General features: G+C 30.2%; 3 protein-coding genes and 1 long non-coding RNA gene across 6 annotated transcripts in view; 3 read left to right on the top strand and 1 right to left on the bottom strand.

Annotated features, from left to right (window-relative positions):
- Window positions 1-10,048, top strand: part of LOC144838859 (proto-oncogene vav-like) — a 31,145-nt gene extending 21,097 nt beyond the window's left edge. For 2 of the 3 annotated variants that reach the window (XM_078694368.1, XM_078694369.1), the window contains 4 exons: window positions 125-227; window positions 2,083-2,175; window positions 4,568-4,719; window positions 5,217-10,048. In XM_078694368.1, the coding sequence (XP_078550494.1) occupies window positions 125-227; window positions 2,083-2,175; window positions 4,568-4,719; window positions 5,217-5,261 (393 nt within the window). In that variant the 3' untranslated portion in view covers window positions 5,262-10,048. The remainder of the gene's footprint in view (window positions 1-124; window positions 228-2,082; window positions 2,176-4,567; window positions 4,720-5,216) is intronic. The other variant, XM_078694370.1, reaches the window with a different exon arrangement.
- LOC144838876 (uncharacterized) overlaps window positions 1-24,896 on the top strand; it is a 276,224-nt gene that overhangs the window by 25,367 nt on the left and 225,961 nt on the right. The gene's annotated exons all lie outside the window — the stretch shown is intronic.
- On the top strand, window positions 10,223-16,136 carry LOC144838868 (surfeit locus protein 4-like). Its single transcript, XM_078694383.1, has 5 exons — window positions 10,223-10,367; window positions 11,397-11,545; window positions 12,622-12,736; window positions 13,401-13,444; window positions 14,203-16,136. Exons 1-5 carry the CDS (start codon window positions 10,317-10,319, stop codon window positions 14,654-14,656), a joined length of 813 nt encoding a protein of 270 aa, XP_078550509.1. The 5' UTR covers window positions 10,223-10,316; the 3' UTR covers window positions 14,657-16,136.
- Window positions 18,522-24,896, bottom strand: part of LOC144838875 (voltage-dependent calcium channel type A subunit alpha-1-like) — a 124,118-nt gene continuing 117,743 nt past the window's right edge. Inside the window, exon 46 of the mRNA XM_078694394.1 lies at window positions 18,522-23,673. Within this exon, the coding sequence (XP_078550520.1) occupies window positions 23,105-23,673 (569 nt within the window). The 3' untranslated portion in view covers window positions 18,522-23,104. The remainder of the gene's footprint in view (window positions 23,674-24,896) is intronic.

Raw genomic sequence — 24,896 nt, 5'->3', positions numbered from 1 at the left:
GCATTTTTCGATTTCTAGTATAGAGCCACATATAACACTGTTTTGTTTTACATTCGGAGACATGTTTCATATGATATAACCATATATGGCGATGTGTAGCAATACAGTATGACTTCTTTTACAGCAACTGATAGAGTATTATCAAAAAAACACATTAGCACATGTATTTCAAGGTTTAGACAGCATCTTAAGTATACCAATACGAGAATATAACAAGCAATGTACAAGTAAGTATGCATTTTTATATAATTTTCCTTTATTTTTCTATTTTATTTTACAATTTGTGTTTAAATTCCACTCCATATCCGTCGGTGTCAATCTCTTAAGCATTTATAATTGTTTATTTATTATTATATTATTAATTGTTACCTAATCTATTTAGCGATTTCTATATTGCAAATAAGTCTAAATAAATCTACCTATACAATACAATATACAAAAATTAGGGAGGCCCTCCAATTAATATCATGTTTTAACTTATCAGTTTCTCATTTCCATAATACCCATGGCTATATTTTCAAGTGTATATGTGTTTATTAAAATTAACTGAATTTTTTAATTGCTGCTATAAGGGCATTAGACAGTTAGATGCAGTACCGTGATTTGGGCATACATCGGATGTATACAACGCTCTGAGATTTTCACCCATGGCTGCTATCCCCATCCCCTAAAAGTGTACAAATTTACTACCTAAATTATAACCAATTTATAACATTTGCACTAATATTCCAGTCACATTGGCCTGTACACAAACATACGTCATATAATACACTAATTACATTATTTAATTATTTTCATTTCAAGAACTTAGCTGTCGCTTTGTGAAATTATTGAATTTAATTTAATCATTTTTGTGTACAAAAGTTTAATTGGTTGGTGAAGCTAAATTTTGGTTTCCTACTAAAGACGCAACAAAAGGACGTAAACGCAATGTAAGCGAATTGACCAATGAAGACAAGTAACAGCAATAATCCATCACTTGTGATTGGTCAAATCATTTACATCCTTGTGTTGCGTCTCTAGTGGAAACCAAAAATAAGTAATAACAAATTGGGATCATTTGGTTAATAAATTAACAAAGGAATAATAGGTTGTTTTTTTTTTTACTTTTTTAAAGAAAATGCTTAACAATGCAATAAGAAAAATGTCAACATTTCCACATGAATTAGACATAAAACAAGCATTTAAGTCAAATGTTAGAATTTATTTTGTTTCAGTTTTGCTTTAAACAATAAATAAAATACTTTTCTATAATTTATAATGTTTAAAAATAATACTAATATTAGTATTAGTACTAATAATAATATAATACATAAAAAAATTACTTAAATTATTAAACCAATAGTATGCATGAATAATTGTTCCTCCTTGCATCTTATGTGTCACCTTAGAATCCTGTCTTTCCTGCATGTTAAGTGTCTTAAGCCTGGCACATATGAGATCTAACCGGCAGATATAACACATTTAAAACCAGAAAATGGCAATGGCTATCCATACACAAGAATTTGATTATTTTATGCATAGCAATTGGTTTTATAGTCCACTCGCAGTGAAAAAATAACATATATTTCTCGCACATGTTCTGCATTTACCAGATACATGTACAGTATCTAGTCTAGTGCCAATATACATCATGCAGTATCTTGTCTTTTGACAGTAACGATAATCCCATATGAGATAATGTATAGTGTCTCAATATACCGGAAAAACTTTTCAGCTAATTAGTTATTGCGTCCTAATTAGTAAACCATGGTTCAAAAGCCAACATGGTCGTTTTTTTTTGTTTTTTTTTTTCAAATACTGAGAGGTTATTTTTAGAGGTAAAGTAAATATTTAGGAGTGCTATGGTTGTGTCTGTTGCCATCTGCAGACACGCTACTGCCGGCTTTTTATTCTCGTTAGACATGATACAGTATAATAATCGGCTGCTAAATAAATTTTCGGACGCAAACTGCAAGAAAAGGGTTATTCAAGTTGTATATCTCATGTGTGCCAGGCTTTCAGCAGTATAAACATTTTTGTTTCCATACTTTTTCCTGCATGTTGTAAATCCGGTTCATTACTGAACACTTCGTTTTGCAGCACCTCAAAGAAACCCGCTTTCTCCAAGGCATTCGGTTTGTAGTTCAACAAATAATCATACCACACCTACGGACAATGGTATAACACATGCATGTATGTAATATTAGAATCCTTTTAAACTGTTACAGTAGTTTATAATGTGCATGTTTTATTTTTTAAGCAAATATCTAAATGTAAAAAATAAACACACACCACTTGAATATGTGTGTATAAACATACACCATTTGAATATTCCTTCACAAAACAAGGTTGTGATTTGCATGCCTTGAATACAAACTGCAAACATGCAATAAAGATACCTATACGGCATGAAAACACGATTATTTCTCCCATCCTTTTTAAGGCTTCAACTTCGTTAGTTTCAAGTCTGCAATCAATATTAAGGAGCTATTTGCGATGACCTAGGACTTGTGTCAATTGCACATTACGTCATTTGTTCAAGTTATCGTCCAGCTCTCTAAAATTGATTAAAATTTTTGAGTACATTTGTGTAGCTATTTACGCTGTTTAGTGTTTATTCTCGTGGTTCGTGTAGCACAAGTTTTTGCTTCTATCATATTCTTCATGTGACCATTCAAACAATAATATACAATGAGCTATGTCATGGTCGCGCTAAGGCCGACTCGAACAGCGTTGTACGACGAGGCCCGACGAACCGTCTCATCGGGAGAAAATTAAACATGTTTTAAGTTCTCCCGACGATCTAAATTGTCGGGCCTCGTCGTACGATGCTTTCTGAGTTGGCCTTAAAAATTATAAGTTCAGGTTTTTCTGTAAAGCCTAAACTACAGCCACTTGCACTGCATACTAACTGCTTTTGCTTTTGTAGGTTTAACAATTAATAATTATCATCGTCATCATAACTTACCATTACTTATACCGCAATTCTATTGTCAGAGTTAATAAACAGACCTGAAACGTATTTAAATTCATGTATTTTGAATGATGTTTTTTTAAATTATTTAAAACGGATTAAGAAGAACAATTTTACACAGATTATAAATTTAAAAACCCTGGTTCTCATCAGATCACCAAAATTAAGCAAAGTTGGGCGTGGTAGAACTTGGGTGGGAAACTGTGTGGGAATATCGGGTACTTACCAAATAGACCCTTCATAAAGTGATATCGTGTAATGGTGAGCATGTGAGAGGCATGTGTTTGTCATAGTGACTGTATCCTCAGGCATTGACTCCATTGCCTCAACCTTCGGATGGGATGTAATGTCGCCGAACACATTAATTTGCATGTCCACAATGGAAGCCTGTGCATGTATTGTATTTATCAAAGATAATGATGATACTCCGCTTATATGCATGCATGAAAATAACTATAAAATAAATTATTATATTATTATTAAACAGTGTCGTACTGGGTAATACAGTATTTCTACATTCACACATACAGTAGAACTAGAAACAGTGGCATAGTACAAGATTTATACACAGTAGTGCTATAGTACAGTATTCTTCATTTCATTGACATACAGTAGTACAGTATTCTACATTGTATTGTCATACAGTAGTACAGTATTCTTCATTGTATTGACATACAGTAGTACAGTATTCTACATTGTATTGACATACATTATTACAGTATTCTACATTGTATTGACATACAGTAGTACAGTATTCTACATTGCATTGACATACAGTAGTACAGTATTCTACATTGTATTGACATACAGTAGTACAGTATTCTTCATTGTATTGACATACAGTAGTACAGTATTCTTCATTTCATTGACATACAGTAGTACAGTATTCTTCATTGCATTGACATACAGTAGTACAGTATTCTTCATTGCATTGACATACAGTAGTACAGTATTCTACATTGTATTGACATACATTAGTACAGTATTCTACATTGTATTGACATACAGTAGTACAGTATTCTTCATTGTATTGACATACAGTAGTACAGTATTCTTCATTGTATTGACATACAGTAGTACAGTATTCTTCATTGTATTGACATACAGTAGTACAGTATTCTTCATTGTATTGACATACAGTAGTACAGTATTCTTCATTGTATTGACATACAGTAGTACAGTATTCTACATTTCATTGACATACAGTAGTACAGTATTCTACATTTCATTGACATACAGTAGTACAGTATTTTACATTGTATTGACATACAGTAGTACAGTATTTTACATTGTATTGACATACAGTAGTACAGTATTCTACATTGCATTGACATACAGTAGTACAGTATTCTACATTGTATTGACATACAGTAGTACAGTATTCTACATTATAAGACATTAGTTGATGTGAATCATGTGCCATGCATTATTTGTATACTATAGCATGATACTAGGTATCATGAGGTACTAAGGGACATTCAGGCTTTTGTAAAAATTTAAGGTGCGGATTAATTAAATAAATGAGAATTAAAACATTATATTAGGTAGATATACAGATTTTGAATAATATATTAAAAGTATTCCTTTTGTAATATATTTTATTACTTACAGCTCAAAAAAATGTGGTAAGCTACGGAACAGCACTTTATGACTTCTCAGCTCGTGGAATAAGAGAGCTGTCACTAAAAACTGGCCAGACAGTTGCAATTATAAGCAAGGCAGGAGGACACAGGGGATGGTGGAAAGGAAGGGTTGGAGATAAGGTAATGTAATATACTTCCCCCAAATCTCCACCCACCCCAAAATAAGCTTAAATCCAAACATTACAATGCAAAAGCTAGAACATTAGGTTAAGTACATCATTATTTGACAAGTTTAAGGGCCCCTACCCCTATTTCAAAATTCTAATGTGACACAATAGTCTTAAAGTACAAGACAGGAAGAATAACTAAAGGGTAATAACTGCAGATTTCCACTGTTTGCTCTGATGGTTTTCAATCATGGAATCCGAATGCCTAGCCTCAAATTCATTTTAAACATGCATATTTTTAGAAAGATGTTTTCTTTCCTTTAGATAGTCAATGTCAAACCCAATGTTTACTGCAGTGACTTCAATATTCAAACATTGAAGTAAAATGCATTACTGCAGTAAAAAATGCAGTTACTGCGGTAGAATAATTTTAATCTCTTAATAAAATAGAATTCAACAATGTCCACATTTGAGTGTGTTGCTTATATTCTGTGTGTTTGTTTTTTTCAGGAGGGTTATTTTCCATCAACATATGTGCAGGAGGAAGACTTGTAGAATTTATATTAATTGTATCAAGACCAAAATATTTGACTCTTTTGAGACCAGCAATCATATCGATCAATGTGCATATCAGACTGCTCTTTTAACTATCCTTATTGACCAATTGTAGTTTCTTAAATTCCATTTCTTTTATCTGGTTATCGTGTTATCATTCTTCTAAAATGATTCCTAACTCGAATGAAAGAAAAAAGAAGACAGAAACTAACCAATCATTACGCACATAATATTGTATCCACTAAATTAGCCATAATAATCATTGACACTTTATTTTTTAGTTTCAACAGTGAATAGGTATGTAGTTAACGATATGTAATCAGGTGTATCCCATAATGCAAAGTGAACTTTATCGTAAGAAGAGCATGAATTACGAAATGAAAGAATTATTGGGATTCACAATATCTGTTTCAACATAAAACCAATATCATGATTGTAATAGTAGAACCCCTCCTTTGGGCACCCCTATTCAGGGGACATATCTATTAAGAGGACACCCCTATTCAGGGGACATATCTATTAAGAGGACACCCCTATTCAGAGGACAAGAGGAATATATAATTACACAATGGCCAGCCCCTATTCATGGGACATCCCTGTTAAGAGAAGACTTTGTTTGGTCATGAGGGTGTCCCTTTAATAGGGGTTCTACTTTAACAAATATCTTATACTGACCATTATTCCAGTAAATACAGCAACTAGCCTAAATCATTAGTCATTTTTTAGAAATTTTATTTCAGTAAAACCAAACATAGCATCTTTAGATTTAAACGCAACTATAGTCCCACCAAATATATTTATAATTTTCCTGTTGTTTTTTTTTAATATAATTATTGTTTTGATACTATTGTGTGTAGTTTGCATGTAAACATTCAAAATAACTATTTTTATGTTGATTTTGTGGATATATATATATTTGTTATAGTTATGCTTTTTATAATGGTTAATTTTATTGTAGTTACTGATAATTAATTATTCTATGCAAATGATTTTGTACCAAAAAACAATAAAACCCACATGAGTAATATAGTCAGCTTAGAAAAAAAATGTAATATGTATGATTAAGATTATGATTTTGATTTGATAGATTATATATACTGTAAATGATTCGATAAGAGCCTCTTAAATATTTCTCTGCAACTATTTCATCAATTTTTGGGCGGGGTCAGTTTACGAAGACCCTAATGTGACTAGGATTACATAATAATGTATATTTAGATTTAGAAAGTAAAACAATTTATTTAATTCATAACTTAATAGGAAAAAGCTGGTAGTTTTTTGTATTTCGTTTTACACAACATCACAAATCATTTATTTATTAAGGGTAATCTTTAATATATTCCTGAACTTAATTAGGCAAAATATTGTTATATATAACATAATTATTATATATGTTATTCAAACTTTTTACTATTATTTAGAATAATCATGGTTTTTCTTCAAAAGCAATTATTTACTTAACCTAAAAGATTGTTTTGAAAAGGGCAAATACTTACTTTTTTCTATCATATACTTTGTTTGTCACAATTGGCCTTCCATATTGAATTATTTAACTTTTTGTCATAATATAAATATAAATTTGTAAATTATTAAAATCATTGGGTTTGGTCTGAGAAGCGAATATATTTACGTAACATGTCTAATATTGTCTGGCATCAAGTATTTGTCACAATTGGCCTTCCATATCGAAGTATTTAACTTTATCATAATTATATATATGAATATAAATTTGTAAATTATTGTATATTTGACCTGGATGAGATTGTGCTTGATTTTCATAGAAGATCCAGCTAGGTAAAATAATGAACTAACCTTCAGGTTTATAAGTTTAAAGAGTAGCTCCGGGTATAAAGTTTCTACTGATTTAAACCTTACAACAACATTGATAAACTCCTATCTTATAACATGAAAAAGTCCTGCAGCACAACTTTTTTTTTAAAGGGACTTATTTAATGATGCTAGTTCTGCTTTTACCACTGACTAAAAAATATGTGGGGCTATTATCAATGTTGTTGCAAATGTTTAAGTTGTATAATAAACCATAGACATTTTAAACTCGGAGCCCCCTTTTAATTGTTATCAGCAGCTGTATGTTAAATGAACACAATTCCTAACAAACCATTTATAATATATCTACTATTTAGCTGTTACTGTTACTCACTGTGTCGCAATACCACGTATCTCCCAATATTGGACTTTCTAAAAACTGAAAACTTTCCCAAAAGTTGGACTTTTCATGAGGTCCAAAAGGTCCCAAATTCTTTTCTAGATTTTAAAACGCATTCTAAATACCAGAATTTTGGATAAACATATTAAGGTTGTCTGGTGATGGGAGAGTTGACTGTAGAGTATTATAATATCACTCGTGCATAACGATGCGATGTCTGTTAACAAAAAAACGTGTCGCATGGTACTGTGATGAATTTACACAACTTCAGTGTAGTTTGGAGTCGGGCATAAAGCTCTGTCTATACTATCAAACTAGTTTTACAAAAAAAGTGTGATGTGCCTAAATAATGGTAGTGATATACCCAAATATGGTAGTGATATGACATCATCATGTCAATATATGGGCACATCACATAACATTTTTGTCACATAAAGTTTGATAGTGTAGACAGAGCTTAACATATTTCTTGATGTCTATTTTCACCATCAAACGGAGTCATGTGATAATGTGATGTCTACATAGTTTAGAGAATTAAACAGTAATATGTATTCATACAGCGTGTAATGCTATGTTGTAAGTCATTTGTAAATAATCATATTGTATGCTTATAATCTGAGCTTGCACCGTCTTTCAAATCAGTCCAGACATTTTGTTTTGCCTTTCATAAATTAGCTATACACATATATTTATTCTTTTTTTTTACAATTAAATGTTATGTGAATCATAAATATACTTACTGATATCATTTCAGGTCACTTCATATTTTAAATTTTACATTTTCGATTGAAAAAATTATAGTAATAATAAATTAGTACTAATATTAATAATAATTTATTGTTTCCCTCAATAATAATACAACTTTGGTGTACCAGGGTTCTGGTCCAGAGGCAGATACATGGGGAGTGCTAACATAGAATAATCTGTTGAAGATAGATAAAAATAATTTCATTTTTAGGAAAAGCACATACCTTTGGAGCTACTGTGCCCCTTGATGTGCCCCTTGATCTACCCCTGTTCCCCCTGGATCCGCCCCTGTTCCCCCTGGATCCGTAAATACATTAAAGTTGCACAACTATACTTTGTATTTAAATAGTTTGTCTTATCAATCACACTTAAGTGAGATATTTTACAAATACAATTTCACTTAAGTCAATAATCATTTAAGAATTTCTCTTAAAAGAGTATGTGGTATTACTTAAGATAGGAAAATGTTTAAATGTAAAGCATTTGTTCCTTTAGCTTAATTGTGAATGATGTCACACAACTTGTTACTATCTGAATCTTAACTGCTTGCCCATCATTTATTTGCTTGCCCATTTTCATTCCTGCTTGCCCACACTCACTCCCTAGCTGAATTAATAATTAGAACCTGTATTAAAATCAAATATTTTTCAAATATGTTTTAATTGTATCATATTCATATCATATTTAATATTTTGAAACTTATTTACTTTCAAACTCACTATATTGTCAAATATTCACAATTTAGTGATGGGAAAATTTGTGGTAAAATTGACTTAGCGATAAATGTGCTTAGTATTGTTGTACATTATAGTAACTTTTGATATTTTTTCTTCGAACAAAATAATAATAAATATACTGTACAGTACATATGCGTACCAGTCAAAGGGTTTTGATCTAAAACAATGTTACATTATTAATTATGAATAAACTTCGTAATTATTAATGCTATTTTTATTACATTTTTGTATTATATTAAAGAAAAGAAAATATGAAGCTTTTTTGTTATCAAAATACATTTTAAAAAGGTAGTGTTAGTATGTAAAAAATACAGTACTCGCAACCCGGAATTATTGTACTAAAATATTTATTGCTATTTCATTAATTTCAGTAGAACCCTTTTTTATTTAGAACACCCCTATTAAGTATTAAGGAGACAGGTGTCAATGTAATACTGATTATACTATATGTATCTGAAACTTTTTTTTATTTAACTCGTACATATATTTGTACGCTTATTTTATTATTATAATAATAATACTACATTTCTTATATTTTCATATGTTGCTGGATATGAAATAATATAATACATTTTTGTTATTCTAGTTGATAGTTGTTTGTTTACAAGGTATTGGAATCTAAAGGGTAAATCCAGTTATAAAATTATTATTGTTTATATGATAGTACAGTACTTCTAAACACACTGTTAAAATCATAGAGATATTATCTCTTAATTATTATTTTACACATTGTTAAAATCATAGTGATATATCTATGTAAAAATGTATCATTTTTGGTTGCATATTTCTACCCAAGTTAATTAGTCATTTTGAGGACTAAGTGCTGTTTTGATGAAACAGAATATTTTGACAAGTCTTCCGTGTTTTGCTTCATTGCTGTTTAAAAAAAAGTAGCATTTATAAAATAAAAGTGTTGTTATGCTATGAAAAACAATAATAATTTCAAACATGGACCTACCCTTTAAGCCACACTCCACAATATAGTATTTTTGTATGAATATGAATAGCTAATTAGGGTTTTTGGTTTTTGTAATACTCTATTATAATGATTAAAATACCATAGTTAATCCATAGTTTTATTTAAGAAAAATCTGTAAAGGTCTTGCAACAATAATAATGTATTATAATTGCTTCTGTATACCTTGCCTTTTGTGTTTATTATTTATTATTAAACATCAATTTCCTCTTGAATTACATAAAAACCCAACAATTTACATAAAAGACCACGCCCCCTGATGATTGACACGTAAAGTTGTTCATTTTCAACGTGGCATGGCCTTTTGATGTCACTTCCGCAAAAAGGTCACCTGTTTCATGCCTGGCTAAACGATCCGGGAGGAGCTGAACCCAAAGCCGGTTATAGGCCTGCGATTTATTTTGTTATTTTGGTGTATTTTAAGCAGAATGGCTTCTCAGCAAGATATCATAAGCAAGGCTGAAGATGTTGCAGATCAGGTAATTGTAATATTACAACGTTTTATACTGTTTTGATGACAATAAACTGTTAAATTGACATTGTCTTGTGTCTTAAAATTCAAGTTCCTCAGCCGCCTTCTCCCGGTGGTCGGTCGGTGCGTAAGTAGCCTTTAAAGTCGACACATCGGACACATCATCAGCATTCGTGGTCACTTTGACCGACTAGGCCTAGGCCTACTACTACCTGACAGGAACAACAATTATTTACCGACGAAACAGACTTTGTCTTCCTAGGTATTTTCCCAATTAGAATCCCACAATACAGCAAAATCGATTGAAATTAATTTAAAAAGATGACAATCGCATCAATTTCTCATCCATATGTGGGAGAGGCTGTCTTTTTTTATTAATTCAACTTTATTTATAGGGTGTAACCCTTCCTTCCAGTTGGACAAATGTTGTGGGTGATGGAATGTTGTACTCCCTGGTCGTACGTGTAGTCTAGCCTAGGCCTACTCTAGCTTGCTCATCTAGCTAGTTTGTAAACGAGATATACTGTACTTGCTCATTTTTAGTTATGTTTGAAATCATTCACATTTATTTTTGTTGCAATCAAATCAACTGCTATTTTGTGTAGAGTGCATCAAACTGCAAGCACTCAATTGAGAATATCTTTTGTTGCCACTGCTGACTAAAGAACTTACCAAAAAATATCCCTCTCAATATGAGGAAAGCTGACCTAACCCTCCTTCAATAAAGATGATGGCTGAAGCGAGTACAAACAATAATCATATAATCCATACAAAATACCAGAAGTGAATTTATTGTGACCCAAAATAAACTCATTTGATTTGGTAGCGGGACAAACCGACCCAGGGACGAATCATCTTGGGCTTAATCGTCCTGAGGCCGAATCATTTTGGAATCATCAATGTTTATTAATTCTTTATTCATGTATTACTTGCCATACTTTTATTTGTTATGTAAAATGAAAGTTCTACAGAACATGGCAATTTGTTGTATGATTTGCGCAACTTGAATACTGGAATAATCTCTTGCTTTTTAAAGGTTTTGAGAAAAAGTAAGCATGTATTGCCTCATGTTGCCCGACTGTGCCTCATCAGTACGTTTCTGGAAGATGGCGTTCGTATGTGGTTCCAGTGGCATGAACAACGAGAATACATTGAACAAACCTGGGGCTGTGGATGGTTCTTGAGGTAAGTTCAAAGGTCAGGTTCAAAGGTTAACTTGTTTTAAATCTTTTAGATTTTTGACTGGCTATTATTGTAAAAATAGTTTACCTATAATAAAAGAGGCACTTTCCTGGTCGAAATTCATGAGGAGCTACATATACTGTAGCATTATTCATTCATTCAATTCATTCATTTACTTTATTTCGGATAGTATACATTCATATACAAAATGTACAAAACAGAGGAAAAATTTCAACAAGGAAATTTAAAATTACAGCATTCCACAAAAACAACATAAAATATTAATTTTTAGCAATACAATGCTGATACCGGTTGGGAAAGCCTATTAAGAAACGAATGAAGAAACATGGCCATTAAGGGGACATTTTATTGGTTTCACAAAGATGTCCCTTTAATAATGGTTCTACTAGGGAAGTAAAACTCTTCTCTTGTTCTATTGTAGTATAACAATGCTATCTAGCTTTTTAAAATCATTTAGATAACTTGACAGTTAACCATGGCGATCATTTTAATCCTGTTCAAGATTTAACATTCATTAATTCAAGGCCTAAATTATTGTACAGTTTCCATATGTTTTGTGGTTTTTTCATTCAATTAAATAATCAAACATTACACTATACTGGTCATATGTAAATATATCAATGAATAAATTAAGGATTTATTGTGATTGATGACTATTAATTAATTATGTTTAGACAAATAAGTGAGAAAAATATGTATTGGTTTCCGCTTGCAAAATCAAAATGTCAATTCATACATAATTTCTAAAGGTCAATTTATAAATAGTGCAACTGCAAATGTGTTATTTTAAATAACATTATTTTCTTAACTCTAAGTATAAATGATTTTATAATAACCAATAATTCATCTCTTTATTAATATAAATTAATTTATATTATTGGAGGTTTTTCCAGCATATTTGATTATAAATATTTAATCATAATTATAAATTAATTTAGCTACTCAAGAGTAGCTAGAGACAGAAGTGAATGGTCAATTGGTGAAGAGGCCTTCGTCCTGCATTTGAAAGAAATAGGTTAAGAAGAAGATAAATTAATTTACACTTTTTTATTCGCCAGCATATTATTTGTGTTTGTGAATCTATTTGGACAACTTGGTGGTTGTGTAATGATCTTAAGTAGAACAAAGGTACCAATAGCCTGTGGCTGTCTCTTTGGCATCATTGCTCTTCAGGTAATGAATTATTTATTACTGTATAATTAATTAAGTAAGTGATATATACATATATATACACACATACATACATAGTTTTTTTATCATGTTTGTAATATACAAACATATTATATTTATATTGTATTTTATATTTTGTATTGCTCCTTTTTTTAAAATTAATTTGGGTGTGTCTTAGGAAAAATAATGCCACTTTAATCAAATTAAATTATAGTATATAATTCATAATTATAATTTCAATTTTCTGCTGTTCAAATATGCTAATATTGTTTAATAACCCATCTAGTAACGACAGTAGCATTAATTCTATGCATCATTTTAGAAAAGTCTAGCATTATCTAGAATTATTAATTTGCATAGCAATTCTTTACATCTACTTCCCAAAATATAGCATTATTTACCGATTTCTAGCAATTTTTTTGCAATGAAATAAATGTAATTGTTTTAATCAAGATTATTTCTAGCATTTTGAATTAAATAATATTTGATGTTGTTGTTTTTCATCCAAATAATACCATAACACGCATATTATTGGTTTATTAGAAACAATAGCTTTGATATGCTGTAAGCCATAGTCACATATTTGTGGTCAAACCTAGCAACAGCATTGTTCGGACCAGCCAATAAATGACCTATTTAATTACCAAAATATTTTGCTTTCTTTCAGACTGTTGCGTATAGTATATTATGGGACATCAAATTCTTGATGAGGTAGGTATGAATAACAAATATGAAGGATATATTTTTTTTAAAATATATTTTATTTATTTCTAGTATTTCATAAAACAATATAAATTACATTGCAAAAAAATAAAGTAATCTTTTAAAGTTACAAACATATATGGCTATGAAGGGATATACAATGTATAATTTATATATCTAAAATCAGTAATAGTTTATAACATACCTGAAAATGTATTTTTGGAATTTAATTGATTGATTTTGTATCATTCTACTAGTATTGTATTAAGTGCTACTGCATGTAAAAGTTCTATTCAATGGTTATATTGCACGTTCAGGTTTTTGTAAACATTTTGAGAATGTTGTGCATTGTCAGTCTAGTGACTTTTGTGCGCAATCGAAAAAAACAACTTGAAGTGCACACCCTCTGTAATTGTTCTACTCTGCATTCAAAATCATAGAGCTGCCTTTGTTGAAAGCCTCTCGCCTAACTTTCTTTGGAGTATTATGCGTGTTATAAAGCAAATAATGACTGTTTTATATTATACTAACTCATTAGATAAAGAGAATATGTTTTCTGAAATCTGTTAACTCATGAAAATATTCTCCCTATTATTTGGTCTTTTAGCCTCTTTTGAATTTATTAATTTGTTTTTATCAAAGATGAAAATAAATGTTTATTTGAAATAGTATAAACATTCATCATTTGTATAATATATTATACAAAATTTAACTAATATAAGCTGTAATACTTATTATATGTTCTTTACTTTTTTTTCTTCTTACAGAAATATGGCACTAGTTGGCGGATTAATCTTACTTTTGGCAGAGAGTAAAACCGAAGGACGCAGTCTATTTGCAGGTGTTCCATCCTCCGGAGAAAATAGACCGAAAACATACATGCAGCTCAGTGGAAGAATTCTTGTGGTTCTCATGTTCTTTACACTTCTACGTTTCGACACATCACCGGTAAATATAATACAAAATGTGTTCGGTACAGGGTTGATTATTTTAATTGCCGTCGGATTCAAGACAAAACTCGCAGCAATGATCTTAGTTGCGTGGCTCACGGCGCTCAACTTTTACACAAACGCGTGGTGGAATATTCCAGAGTATCGACCACTTCGTGATTTCTTAAAGTACGATTTTTTCCAAACCTTTTCCGTGATAGGTGGGCTCATGTTATTAGTTGCTTTAGGTCCAGGTGGTGTCAGTATGGATGAACATAAAAAGAACTGGTAGAAATAATTAAAATAAATTGTGTTCGTCTTCAAAGCATACAACATTGTAGCTTGTCATTTATTTTCCTACTTTATAGGCCAACTGTACAATAAACAGTATTTATTTTTGATCATGTCAAGAATTATTTTACTGCAGTAACTATAATTATTACTGCAGTAACTACAATTTGCAGTGACAATTTAGTTTGCTTCAATGTAGAAAGGCATTGGCTACAATAAACTAAACATTTATTAAATAATTGATTAAACAGGTTTAAGTGTAAACAAATTCTAATTACTGCAGTAGAATAATTTGCGATGGTCCATTAACAAATAAGAGAAAAAAAATAACCAGTTATGATTTGATCTGCTGATTCAAACAATTGCTACAATGTATGTTGCAACACTATTCTATATAAGCAACAATAATATGTTTTATGAGGAATTTCTGGTGTTATGATTGGTTTTTGAAGGTCACATGGTATGGCAGGAGTCCATTAAAGTTACAAACCATAAAAGGTTAAGTTATGAATGAATTATTTTTTTTAGGGTATGTTCAGATCCATGGAGTTATGCTTTTTCATATCGCTAGCAATGTCATATTATAATTAGCGTTGTAACAGTGTTCAGACTCGATTAACTAACGCTGTTGTTACAAACTGAAGTGTCACATATTTGGTCGAACATCTGGTATGCAAGAGTAAATTTGATTGGTTGGATGTCAAAATCATTGATGCATGGCTTTCATATCATTCACTAATCTTGTACCGTGAGCGGTTGTACGAAAGACTCTCTCTATGTCTGAACAGGCCCTTAAACATGGCAGTTGCAGTACTGCATGTTGCTTTGTTTAGAAAGGTCACAAAGTATTGTTTAAATAGGACTGAAAGTTGTTCAGTCATTTTCAGGTAACCGGCCTTTAATTTTGGAAATGTCCAAGAACTGTGCTCAAATATGCATAACCCTAGCTAAACAAGAACTAAAAATTCAGAATAGCGAAACATCTTCTAACAATATCAAATATGCATATTGATAGTGATACTGTAGTTTCCCTAAAGTATTTTGATAAACCACCTTTTTTCATGCATAAAATAAAGCATCTATAATTTTGAAAAAAGGTTCTATTCACGTTTTTATGCCGCTATTAGATGATAGATTTGATTTTTTTTGTGGGTTGATTTTTTCCCCGAGATATATATCTGACTTTATGAAAATGCTATTTGTAACAAACGATTAGCTTGTACTGTTGATTCCAGATAGAATGTACATACATTAATAATTTTCAATGTTCACGATTCTTCGTTCAATCTCACTAAATAACATAGAAATTTTCTTATTTTTTAAAAAGAAAAATGCTTTATATTACTACTTTTAATAATTTTGCACTGTAATGTATATAGCCTCAAAATGATGATGATGTGTAAATAAACCATCCCATGATGCATTGTTTCATGTACCCCACCCACCATTCCGAATAAAATCGCTTATTTCTTCTCAATTTACTTAATATGCTAATGTTGATGTTTTGTGTATTGCAATTGAAAAAAAATAAATACAACTACAATTTTTCAGTTTTTATTCAATATTGACGGCCAATAAAATGTAATTGGGGCAAAACTAGCCTGACATATAGTATCTTGTACAGCAACCATTCAGGGCTAGCTGCCAACATATATTGGGCTAGTGTCTGAATACTAGATCTCGCCGCTTGGCTTATTTAAATAATATAAGACCTAGATAATATTAAAGATGTATTTTCCCCCAAAAACATGAAAAATAAAGATGAATAACTAACTGAAGAGGGAATTTTGTACAAGTTTTAATAATGTTGTTCACTTCCACAGAAAAAAATACAAACAAAAATAATGATTTCACTTATTTTAAGAAAAACATTCAATTACATTTTTTCAGGTAAATAATTTGTTAACTATTATGTGACATTAAAATGGCATATTCAACAAAAAATTCAGAGTGACAATATATCTGTTATATATATATTTATATATTATACTGTGCCTGTATTGTCTTAGTTTGGGTAGAAAATGTGTCTAGTGGGGACATTTTTGAAAAATGACCATATTTTGATCCTTTTATTTTTCGACATGACTAGTTACTGTCACGTGGCTCTATAAGATGATGATAATATATGCGCATATATTGCAATATTTTCGCTTAATAATTGAATTTTAAAAAGTGGCTGTTTTGGCAATTTAAATTTTCGACCCTTTTATTTTTTGAAATAACTGGTTCCTATGACTCTATAAAATGGAGATAATGCAATATATGTACATATATGGCAATATTATTGCATAATAAGTAAATTTGAAAAAGTCATAATTTTGGCAATTTTTTAAAAATGACCAAATTTCGACCCTTTTATTTTTGTTAATAACTGGTTCCTATGACTCTATAAGAAGGTTATAATGCAATATATGCAAATATATGGCAATATTATTGCATAATAAGTGAATTTGAAAAAGTCGATATTTTGGCAATTTTTGAAAAAATCCCTGTACTATAGTACAGGGAAATTTTCGAAAAATGATCAAATTTCGACCCTTTTATTTTTTTTAATAACTGGTTCCTATGACTCTATAAGATGGTTATAATGCAATATATGCACATATATGGCAATATTATTGCATAATAAGTGAATTTGAAAAATCGATATTTTGGCAATTTTTGAAAAAATCCCTGTACTATAGTACAAGGAAATTTTCGAAAAATGATCAAATTTCGACCCTTTTATTTTTTTTAATAACTGGTTCCTATGACTCTATAAGATGGTTATAATGCAATATATGTACATATATGGCAATATTATTGCATAATAAATGAATTTGAAAAGGTCGATATTTTGGCAATTTTTGAAAAAATCCCTGTACTATAGTACAGGGAAATTTTCGAAAAATGATCAAATTTCGACCTTTTTATTTTTTTTAATAACTGGTTCCTATGACTCTATAAGATGGTTATAATGCAATATATGTACATATATGGCAATATTATTGCATAATAAATGAATTTGAAAAGGTCGATATTTTGTCAATTTTTGAAAAAATCCCTGTACTATAGTACAGGGAAATTTTCGAAAAATGACCAAATTTCGACCCTTTTATTTTTTTTAATAACTGGTTTCTATGACTCTATAAGATGGTTATAATGCAATATATGTACATATATGGCAATATTATTGCATAATAAATGAATTTGAAAAGGTCGATATTTTGGCAATTTTTGAAAAAATCCCTGTACTGTAGTACAGGGAAATTTTCGAAAAATGACCAAATTTCGACCCTTTTATTTTTTTTAATAACTGGTTCCTATGACTCTATAAGATGGTTATAATGCAATATATGTACATATATGGCAATATTATTGCATATTAAGTGAATTTGAAAAAGTCGATATTTTGGCAATTTTTGAGAAAATCCCTGTACTATAGCACAGGGAAATTTTGCCAAATGTCGAACATTTATTTTTTTGAAAAATTGGCATGCGCAGAATCACTTATTGTGGTCTGCGCATGTTATCTCAACACATACATATATCTGGGTCAATATTTGTTGACCCTTTTATTTTGACATACTGATTACTATGGCACTATATTAATATGATAGTGAAATACAATATATAGCAATTATAGCATAATTTAATTTATAAAAGTTCATATAATTATTTGCCATTTTAATAATTTAGATAATTTGTAATAAGAGTTTGGTTCCCACTTTCACACAACGTAGGCACAACAAATATGGTAGTGATATGCCCAAATATGGTAGTGAAATGCCCAAATATGATAGTGATATATCCAAATTACGTCCATCAAGGGGGAACCAAAGTTTACGGTTCTTATGGCGAAGAAATAAACGATCAGAACGAATCGCTGCTGAATAACCGTAGGACGTTTATTACCGTTAGTAATACATAAGATTTGACAATTCTTTTGGCACACAATTATAAAGACGGAGAAGCATGGTGTTAAAACTGGTATAGAAAAAATAAAAACAAAAACACCAAACAATACCATTTTCACCAATGATTGTGTATATACTCTGTCTATTCAGGAAAGAATAAAACTACACTCTTCCCTTGAGCCGTGTGCCATTAACTCACTGAGAATATTCTCCGTGTTTAACCAAACAATAACAAATTGAAATCTTAAGAAAAATGTACACAACTGTACTGCTAGTTGTGTTGAAACCATCGTATTGACTCTATACTTTTATACGTACCTGGTTTCATTATTACTATGCTTATACAGTCTATTATACATAATATAATAATTTCAAAATTCCCTAACGTAATCCCGTTCTTTGATCACCTTTTTTGAAGTATAAAAACACTGTATTTACATAACAAACATATCCCAAGTGGTTAAACCATATAATTATGAACAAAAAAAAACAACGAACAGTTTGGAAGGCATATTAAAAGTTTTGCCAAATTAACATTTGTTTTTGTCGTTGCAGTTGTAATAATTTGCATAGTATACACCAACAAAAGCTAAACTAAATATATCACATACAACTTGCGTGGAAATAAAATCTGTTATTTAAGTAAAAAAAGTCTACATAAGTAAAAGATCGACACTATATGTTTGAACATTTTTAGCATTGCAATGCTGTTTTTGAAACAATCAAATCATAAAAATGGGTTTAAAAAAGTATTTTATGGTGTACGTGCAGTGAACACGTAAATACGGTGCATATGGGGTTCAATTTTTCAATAATAATTATTCAATCGGAGCACCATTATAATTTAATGTTACTCGAATGTAAAATCTGCAAAACCGACTACTGTAAAATGCATGAAAATGCCTATAAACTAGCTGATACGGTTTAATCTAAAAAGCTCATACAAGATTTACTCACCACTGCACTAAAACTTGTTAGAAACAGATGAAAGATGTAAAAAAAAAAATTAATTGATCACTTAGAAAAAATTACATTGAAAAAAACGTCAGATCACCGCATTGCCAATAATGAACGTATACAACAGTTCTTTACAGTGGGAGAAAAAAAAGAGTAATTACCAGACCGAACCGAACTCTTCGTGTGATTAGGGCTGCACCTTTTTAATTAAAGCATTTAGCTTAATTATAAATACTAGTGCTTATAATAAATTGGTAGATAGTTTAATTACGGCTTTCTCAATGATTGTCTTCAATTTGTATATATAAATAGTATGTTTAACTTTACGTAGTTTAATTTGATGCAATTCAATTGTACATATCAATCTTTACTATATTATATTTCAATATGAGCGGGTTCCTTCTACTAAATACGAGTTTCCACTGCATTTGATACAGAGTCTCTGTGTATTCATTTCACTAAAATGGTTTTTAAAAAAAAAGAATTTCCTTAATATAAGGTTTCTCTACATGGGTTATGGGATAATCTAATTCGACAGTTTTTATTTGGTGAGACTTGTATAAAATAAATCGTTTTAATATAATAAATATATCATTAAAAAATCGATGACAAGACATGCACTCTACTGTACTGTTCAATCCTTGACCTGCAATTACTGATGTTTTCTATAAAAATGAGGTCGTCCTCGCGTTTTACACGCGAGGCAATGGCAGAGGACTTGTGATCAGTATTCTACATTGATATAATTTTACCTTCTATTTACGTGAACTGAGAAAGGCCTACCATTAAATGTTTATTCCTATGAACAGCGCTTTAAATCTACATTGATAAAGTGTTTTTTTTTTCGCTTTCTTTCCAATCTCAGATACTGGGTTCGAATCATTTATTTTTGCAAGTTTGCGGTTATTATATTGCTTAAAATAACATTAGGTTATTACAATCGGAGAAAACTTGTTTTAACTGAAATTGTCAGAAATTTGTTGCAGAAAATGGTAATCCAATTAAATATGAAGAATGGTATTATTGAAAGTGTAAACTTTAAAATAAGATTCCCTATCATCACTACAAGTGATCGAGTCGCGTCGCTTAGACCTAAATGTTCACTTAGAAATAGATTGTAACAACGCTGCTCATACGAACAAACTCTAATTTTATTTAATGTGTACAGTATCTTTGGTTGACCATTTTGAGTGAAATTAGAATCATTAGGCCTAACCAAAATAAAGTTTTTCTTCTAGGCCTATCCGAAAAGCATGTCTAGGCCACCTATCTCTACCATCTACTGTTGTAGTACTTAAAAAACAAGGATCAAATCAGGCACTTAACCGTGAACATTGCATCGTTGTAACAAGGCTCAACTCAAACCAATAGTTTAAATATGCCTCACTTAAAATGTGGATAAATACAAAAGAAACAAACATGAATAGAATAAAATACTGTATTCCAATAATATAGATAATAAATAAAGTTTTGTATAGTTAAAACAATAAAAAATCGTTTATTTTTAGTTTTATATATATTTTTTTGAAGTAAAATTAATGGCAAGTATTTTAAGTTTATAAAGGTGCATACAGAAAATGTCTAATGATGCTATATTCTACAATAGTTACAGTAGTATTAAGCCCCAAACAGTTATTTAACTAGCAAATGTATTTATAAATATTGAACAAGTTAAAACGGGTCGATTATAGATAATCTATGTAAAATTTCATAAAAAATAAATTAGGACACTACATACATGCTTTGGAAAAAAGTTTCGTTCATATTCAAAACCTTAGATATATAATAAAATAAACATAATTGTATTTAGCACATAGCTCAATATACAGTTATCGTATATACATTTCATTGGAAATGCAAGTGTGCGCAATGTAGTAAATATCTGCAAAGTTATATAAGGTTCGTTAACAATTATTGCACACAGTTTTTCAAACTCACTTTTACACACTCTCCTTTTGTACAAATTGGCAATTTGCCATCGGTTATAACTTACTACACTACTATGCATTGTATCATTATCAAAGCTGATTTAGATCAAATAATTAAAGTCTAATAAGGTATTTAACATTGACATTATTATTATTATGTGTTGACATCTTCATATCTACATTATTTAAAGACCTCGGCCCTTGTGGTAGGTCAGATATCGGAATATTCCAAAGATGCATGAATAATATACAGGGTAATAAAAATACCTTGATTTCTGGGATATTTTAATGTGCCTGGATTTCCAGGATAGTTTTATTAGGACCTGGGTATTCAGAGTAGTTAATTAAGTCCTAGATACCCAGGGTAGTAACAAAAACCTGGATCAACAAGGTAATATAGTATACCTAGATTCCCAGGTCAGCTAATATTAAAGGTATATATTATAAACCTGGATATACAGGGTATTTTAATGACCTAGATACACAGATTGTTGCAACAAATATATATAAGAATAGCCAGAATATTTGCAAAAATGTTGTTTTTTTTGTAAAACATGGTTTATGATTATAGATTGTGTGTAAGATCATGCTAACATTTATCAGCAAACAATATATCCAATCAGGTACAGTAACACCATAGGATTGGTCTGTTAAAATATTTTAGCAATATTTTAATTGTGCAATATATATATATATAACAATAATTTTACCCTGTTTATGCATTTGTTTTTAAATGTGCAATCCTTTTTTACTCAATCAGAATAACATCTTGTGGTGGATAATATAAGGTACATATACTCATCAATTATGTTGGCGAATTAATAAAATGTCTATCATTTTATATAATATATGTATATATGAATATTTAATAAATTAATTAAATAGATTACGTTATCTAAATTGAATAGAGGCACTGTACAATTATAATTGATCAGTAAAATTGCACATTTGTCCAAAAATCGGCTGACAGCATTTAGCAGTGCCGGTTTAAAATTCACATAATTTTGACATTACAATGTAAGTCAGTTTTGAATATTATACAAAAATAAGAAAAATTATCTTTGCTACATCATGTTTCTCTTCTACTAGTATTAATAAGTATATGAAACCACTAACTGGATTTATAACACCTGTATGCTAAATATAAAATACAACCAGGTACATATTCTACAGTCAAATAAGAAAAAATGGATTCTAGGAACTATCCTATAAAATCTTTGCCGCTATTTCTCTATTTAAAAGTAAAAGTATTTTGTAACCGAGAATTATTAGCATTTATATCTTTGCTTTGAAATATTTCATTTATACTAAATATCTGCTCACTTCAGCAACATCAAAACTTTTTTTAATTAATATTTATAGTATTTTTGTGAATGATTATATATAAAAAACAATGGAATGAACAATGCACGTATGGCAATACTATCGCACTGCCCTGGCAACCAACTAGGATTACCCAGCATGCCAGTTCAAAAACATTTACAATAGAAGTGATTATTCATAAACATATATATTTAATAGATTGTATAACCATACATTTTTGTTTTTACAATGCATCAGTAAATGCAATTTTTATACAATTTTTTTTAAATTTGATAACATTAATAATAATAATAATACATGGATTTACAATATTAAAACCATTTGCAGCAGAATGTGCCTCCTCTACTATGTCCATTCCTCTTCATCATCCGAGTAACCAGCTATATGCATACATTCATTATTTGTGTGTATTCTACCATGTCCTCTTGATACACCTTGCAGTGCCTTTTGTGGACTTTGCGTCTGCATCCCATGACCCCGTCCCCTAGACGAAACACCCGGTCGATGGCCGTTGGGTAGTAAAGGATCCGTGTCATCTCTGATAGAAAGATGCGGCGACAACGCCGGGTCTGCTACACCGTAAGGTCTCCTTTCGGTAACTGGTAGTGAATCAAGTGTTTTAGTTGAAGAGTGGTATGGATGTGTCTGAGGCTTTAGCATCTCACTGGAATGGTACATATAACCACTGTTATTTACATGTTGAGGTACCTGAGGGAGTCTGCGACCAGTGCCTCTTTGTACTGTTCCTTCCATACCACTGCTTGCCAGACGATCCTGGCTATAACTCCGTCTACTTTTGGCACCCTTTTCATCATATGAGCCATTAGCTCGGTTATCATAGGGAACTCTCTTAACCGGATTATCTTGGTCCAAAAGACGGTCTGTTATGTGCTGACCTTTGACTCGCCCGCGGTCTACATAATCACAAAAATAAACCAAAATAAATTTAAAATTGTACAAAACTGATTGAGTCTTGTTATTCTATTCTATTATAAAATCAGTCAGTATTTTAAAAATTCAATTTCAAAATAATTATAACATGAAAATTAAAGAACAAAGTTGGATATTTAATAACTACTTCAACTTGTCTTAGCAGAAAAATTGTATATTTTTTTTTCATGCTTGTATCAATCCAAAACTGTAAATCTATAAAAATTCATTGATGAAATTGCGTATTTTACATGTTGAGAAAATGACCAATAAGAATTGATCAGATTTGAATTGATCACATGTTATTACATGATAATCAAATGCTATACACTGATGATCACATGCTTTTAGTATATGTTCACATGTTAGTTGTATGATAAACACATGATTACTGCATGCCAGGAATTGACAGACAAACATAGGGATTTAAAGCATACAAAAGCATATTTTTTGTTAAGCTGGATCATGAGCCTGTATCCCATAAAAATACACTAACAAACACTTTCTAAAAGTGTCCTACAATATCTTCTAAAAATACAAAATTTCAAACAGTGTTGCAAAGTGTTGTGAAGCGACTAAAATATTAACTTTTCTACGTAAAAACAATGAGGACGGTTCAGTTTTTCATTATTTTTGGTTAACAATTCAATCGGTTATTTCATAATTTTAAATATCAAATTTTGAAATAAATGCTTGAATTGAGAAACATACAAGACAATATACAAATTAAAGTAGACAGTTAAACCAAAATTAACGGAAAAGAGAAAGAAAGAATTCAACGCAAATCAAGAGATAACTTCACAAAGAGGAAAATAATCACTTCAACACATTATGTACAATACACTCGTCCTAGTGATTAGTATAAACAAACAATATGGTATTAATTATTTTTTATTTTGCTTTATTTTGTTGCATTTATGATGAATTTATTTGTTTTTAATTTATTTTGAATTTAACTTTTAAGATCATTATCATTAAAATGTATTTTAATTAAAAAGATTTGTAGTTTTCATATTGTTATTATCTTATTACCATCTTATCTTGTATTATTGAAATTACTTATTGGAAAGTTCAAATGAAATATTTAAATATAGATTTTAACGCTTTTTATACTAATACTTTTTATACTAGTTTTCTGTCGAAGGAAAACATTTCTTCACAAATATTTTATCGTGGAGGGAATAAAATGTTATTTAATTTATTCAAG

This window comes from Antedon bifida, chromosome 3 (assembly GCF_963402885.1).
Source record: "Antedon bifida chromosome 3, ecAntBifi1.1, whole genome shotgun sequence".
Lineage (NCBI taxonomy): Eukaryota > Metazoa > Echinodermata > Crinoidea > Comatulida > Antedonidae > Antedon > Antedon bifida.
This window is presented reverse-complemented; position numbering and strand designations above follow the sequence as displayed.